The sequence below is a fragment of the Fukomys damarensis genome, unplaced genomic scaffold, assembly GCF_012274545.1.
Source record: "Fukomys damarensis isolate Sample0158 unplaced genomic scaffold, DMR_v1.0_HiC HiC_scaffold_18, whole genome shotgun sequence".
NCBI lineage: Eukaryota > Metazoa > Chordata > Mammalia > Rodentia > Bathyergidae > Fukomys > Fukomys damarensis.
The window spans coordinates 2,903,602-2,909,273 of NW_022900930.1; the positions used below are offsets into that span (position 1 = coordinate 2,903,602).

Genomic DNA, 5,672 nt, shown 5'->3' on the forward strand with positions numbered 1-5,672 from the left:
TAAAATGAATAATCGAAATTTTTACCTCAACAAGTTAAGAGCATGTTAATTGGTGAAACCAGTTTTGGTAAAACCAGTTTCAGTGAAACAGAAAACAAACATGCAATAGAAAAAAACAACAAACCAAGACATGGTCTGGGAAAATTAATAAATTAATTAAATGAATAATCTGTAGGAAGAGTCCTCAGAGAGAACATGTGTCACTATTAGGAACGAGAGGGGATGTAACTGGATTTTTCAGACAGTAGAAGGATGTGATGAAAACCTTTATCTCAAATGTTTGATCATTAAATGAAATGGATAAATTCTTTTAAAAATACATCTGAAGAAAGCTATCACAAAAAAAATGAAAATTTTGAATAGTCCCTCGGTAAAGAGATTGCATCTGTAATTGAAAGTATTTCCCCAAAAAAGTTTCCCCCAGATAACTTCATTAGTAAATTTTGCCAGACATTTAATTGAAGAAGTAAATAATTTTACATATATTCTTACAGCCAAAGGAAAATGCAAAAAACTCTTCCTCAATCAATCTTTAGGTCAAACACTGACACAAGATTAGTATTTGCACCTGGGACCCATGACCAAGCTGTGTGGGTCATTTGGAAGGTGCCTGTCTGTCCGCTTGGATGGATCGCTAGGTTACCTGGGACAAGGGAATGTGGGAAGGTGAGAAGGGAAACAGCTTCATTTCCGAGATAGGGCCATCTCCATAACCAGCCCAGCCTGAAAGATCGGAGGCACATGGTCCCGTGCAGTAAACCAGAAGGGGGCAGCAGATAGCAAGGAAGCCACAGAGGAAATAATGGAAAGAGCTGGGGAATCGAGTGACAAAGGAAATGCCTGATTGGGATCACACGCTAGTTTGGGGCCCTGCAGCCCCACAACTACAGCTAGGCTGAATTCTGAGGTGCAGGAAGGGAAGAGAAAAGCAGACCCACCAGCATGAAAAATGGTCCACACTCAGTTTATTGATTGCTTCAGTTGTGACCAAGAGAGGAAAGGTGCTGTCTTCAGTTCTCACGGAGACCTTGGTAGTATCTTCTGCCTTCTGAAGGGATTCCTAGTTACTGTGGGAGAACAAAGCACATGGGCTTAGGGTACTAATAGCAAACTCCATTCCGCTGTGAGTACTGCCAAGTGAGAGAGTCATGTGACAGAGAAAAGAATTCCTGAAATAATGTCCACGATTCTTTTTGTTAAATGTTTTCTTCATGAGTGAATTATTTATATTATTCTTTTCTATGATTTGTGGGGTACTGTCATTTTTAATGAAAAGTATTTGCAAATAACAGAATAACATTTTTTCACTTATAATGAAAATTTGTGACTAACAATTTACTATATTTACCTATTTTTAGAAATTTAGATACTGTGCATACTAATTTTGCTTTTCCCATATCTTACAATCATTTATAGATTTTTACATTGCAAACATTTTGTGATTCCATGAAAACTCATATACCATAAGCAACTGTGCTTAAAGTAGTGCTTATAGTACCTAACAGGTAAAATAGACCTGATTATGTTTGTTTTACAAACTAATTTACAGATCCTACATACTATTAGCTTCACCTCTTTAATTCCATTCTAACAGTAAGAGTAAGTTCTCAATAAATGTAAGAAAACATTATTAACCTGGATTAAAATATACTAAAAGATTTACTAAGATTGATAGGTAAGCTATTAATGCAGTTCTTTACTAATTCATGTATGTACTACTTAGAAATTAATTGGATTATTATGAATTTCACTTTAATTTAAAATATATATTTATTTTTCTAATCTCCTAATATACTGAGTGCTATGCATTTTGGTGCTTCCCTATGATATTGACCTAAAGATGTAAGGAAATGACATGTTTAGGTTGAATTATACAATCTGTCAAAGTTATGATAGATTTAATTTTATGGTAATCGTTTTCTCATTCTGTTCAAAGTTGTGGTGAAAAAGAAATACCTGCATATTTCTATACCAATTATTACCAAGTGTAAAGATCTTGGGCCTCTTTTCCAGTTTATAACCTATAGTAGATCCTTTATTTCTAAACCCTCAAATAAAACAATGGAAAAGAAAAAAAAATACAAAAGGAAGACAAATTGGGACAATTCACAGATGATATAAAAAAACATAATAAGATAGATAACTGGGTAACACAACAACAACAAAAAAGATAATTGGATAAGAATAGCATGTTTTTACCCCACCCATTCTCTCCTTACCTACATTTTGTCTTATCTTCATAAACTTATAGTTGCATTTTGCTATTATTCCGAGCAAAAACTGTAATATACAGCCATTAGATTTCTACTTTTTAAAAAATTTTTTGTTTTGTTATATTTACCCAAATAATTCTTCTGTCTACCGACATCTCCCATTGGGTTTCCAAAAGAAAAAGAGATGAAAAAAAAAAACCCAACCAAATACAATATACAATAGGTGCTATAAAAATATCAGTAAACCACAGCAAGTACATGTGCTGAGCCTGTTAAATAAAATGAAAGAAAACTTTGAAACACTCTTCAGAACACAAAGCTAGACTAGTGGGATAACTTCTGGATCATGCTCTTCAAACACAATACATATTTCCCTGTGGGTTATACCCTTTCCTACTTCTCAGCTACTGGAATATCCTGTCTAAAAGAGCACAGATATGTGAACGGCACTGAGGGGTAATGGAATAGTTATTTATGCCACCAATTATATGTGTGTACATGAACTTCTAGAGTAATCACATTCATTACACAAGTACTGTGCATTTACTTTGTATGGTGTTACCTATAAATTGGTGATAAGCAAAATAAACATGGCTGTTGCCCTCTACTGGTTTCAGAACATAAAGGGACGGTAGTGCTTCAAGGAGAGCGTGTCTCCAGAGAAATGCGGTGTTTCGGTACTCTCTCACAACTGCCCCCCAGAAGAGTGACAGAGAGTGAAGATGGTAAAGAAAATGAGCTTTCTGTCATACTTCATTTGGTGGAAGTAAAGTCAATAAAATAGTGGCAATGTTGGGAGACATCCAAGAACAACCGAGAATAAAGGATATAGAAAGATGTGGCTTTTCCTAATGGATGGTGTCACTTGCAATAGAAAAGTCAGAAACTATAAAATTTTCTGGTGCAGCCTAAAATACTTAACCTGTGGACAGAAAGAATATTCTGGAAGAGCAGTGAACTGAATATAAGTAAAAGAGGTCACTGGAAGGACAAATACTAGATAATTCAAGAAAAATGAAAACTTAAAAAAAAAAAGAAAACGCCACAAGAAAGGAGGATGAACAGACAGTAAATACTGAGTCATTTCAATGGGGTCAAAAGGCCTTACCTGTGGGGCATATAAAACAACACAAACACAACTTTAAAGAATTCAGAGAACCTTTGTGAACACGATTGTGGAATGTTATGAGAAACATAAACAGTTCTGGCTGCCCCCAAAATATTGACAATTATTTGTGAATTATCAACATTTTCTGTATTACTTTTCAACCTATTTATTTACTAAGAAATACTTTCAAGGTAGCTTACCTGCTGGCATATGCTTGGGTACTACCTTCTGGTGTGGACCTATATAAAAACAGCATCAATGAGTTAATACTAAGAAACTTGACTATTATGTTAATGAACAAAGGGACATTTTATATAAAAGTCAACTCTTTACACATGCAAATACGTACTGTTCCTATTTTTCCAAACACCAAGTACAACATATCATACTGAATTTAAGTTCTTCAGTGAAAAGTAGTCTAAAGATAGCAAACAACATTGTTTCTTATGACTTCTAAGCACAGACTGTTAAGTTTGACTCTAACTTCCTTAATCTTGCATTGAGTTAACCGTTTGTGGACATATATGTCGCTACATGTTGTAAATTAAAATTCTTCACTTCAGGGTAGTCTGGCAAACTGGACTGATGAGAAAACTTCAACTGAAATGCAGGAACTCCAAGCCTGCTCCATACAACAGAGCAAACACTCATCCACTCAATTCCGTTATCCACAAGTTTGAATCAGCAAGCATAGAAATTGTTGTCGTGTTCATGGACTGTAAGAAGCACACCAGAAACCTCTCCTCCCAGTGTGGATCTCTACAACTCAGAGCATGCAGAACTTGCCATGACATTGAATGCTGTTTCTGCAGCTGAGTTTACAAATATAAAATAGTAAATGTCCATGAGCATAGCACAGTAAAACAAAAAATACACAATCAAGATCAACAGAGAACAGGAAAACCTTTTCAAAATGTTTAACATCTCCACAGGAAGAAGCCAGGAGTAAGGCAAGAAAATGATAACCGCTAGTGAGTGATTAGTGAAGTGATGTGTGGAAATCAAACAATGCCAGATAGGTGTAAATCTGTATTTATGAGCAGCTCAGTTAGGAAATATGGAGGCTAAGTTGAGAAGACTCTATTAAATGAAGACATTTCGGATGGAAAAAAAAAAAACAGACAAGTCAAGAATTGAACAGATACAGTGGACTCCTGAAAATCATGGAGGTTATGTTCCTTGAGCACCCACAGCTATGAAAAACTGTGAATTTCAGATATGGTCAGAAAAAATGCCTATTTTATAGTTTAAACCTAATTGTTTCTTGGCCTTTTTGGCTAAGATCGAGTGTATAGTTTAAACCTAAATATGCTATATCTCCCACAATTATGTAATTTAATAAAATAATGTATTATAAAGCCTTAGAAGGTGCAAACATTTGGCCACCTCTCAGGGATCTTAGGGCTTTAAGAACAAAACTGAAAACACTCAATAGCTGTAAGCGGTGTAGCAGCGAGCATGCCAGTACATCTGCCATTAACAGCCAATTAGCAGCAAGGAAACTGAATTTAGCTCTTGGATTGGCTATTTGCAAAACTCCCACCCACAAAACAACTGCAGAGGATAGTTGAGGTTTCCGTGAAATTATGGGGGTTTCCATGAATAATTACTAGGTTCTAAGGAAAAATTCTCGAACAACTGAGGCCTTGAAGTCTGAACCACGACTTCCCCAGGGGGTATACTGTAGCCATGGAATTAATGCCCTGAGTCTTGATATCTGATGATTATATTGAATCCAAAAGTGGATAAATCTTTAAATACTATATAAAAACATATGCTAATAAAACATTTCAAAGAAGAAACCCTACAAGTCCCCCCCAAAAAAAAACAAACATTACTTGGAAAGGAATAAACAATCAAACTAACAGCTGATGTCCATTTATTGACCTTAGATGATATGTACATGAAAAAACGTCATGTTCAGGCATTTACCACAAAATATTTATAACACAGAGATGCTACTAGGCAAAAGAGTTGTTCTTCAGGAACAAGGAAACTGAACCCACCATAAAGAGTAAGTATATTTAAGAATGATTAGTGAGTCGGAGTTGATGGATGATTTAAAGTCTTTACATAAAAGTGACAATAAATGGAGGATGAGGCCACACAGGTAAAAACCTGGAGGAAGCCATGACAACAGCATGGGGGGATTCATGATTGGGACTTGCAGATAAATAGTCTGGAACCTTCTCTCAGTTAGAAAAAGACTGGAGATGCTGGCAGAATTTAGATATTTAAAATTTAAATATAATTTAAGTATAAGTTTAATTATACATTTGAGTATTTATTATGTAAATTTAATAAAATTCAATTATACTAATTGTAATTTAATTATAAGTATAAAATTAATT

General features: G+C 34.9%; 1 protein-coding gene across 1 annotated transcript in view; it reads right to left on the bottom strand.

Moving 5' to 3' along the window:
• Window positions 1–509: 509 nt before the first annotated feature.
• LOC104857336 (disintegrin and metalloproteinase domain-containing protein 32) overlaps window positions 510–5,672 on the bottom strand; it is a 96,575-nt gene continuing 91,412 nt past the window's right edge. Inside the window, exons 22-23 of the mRNA XM_010617166.2 lie at window positions 3,522–3,560; window positions 510–1,067 (exon numbers count right to left, since the gene is read on the bottom strand). Of these exons, the coding sequence (XP_010615468.1) occupies window positions 1,061–1,067; window positions 3,522–3,560 (46 nt within the window). The 3' untranslated portion in view covers window positions 510–1,060. The remainder of the gene's footprint in view (window positions 1,068–3,521; window positions 3,561–5,672) is intronic.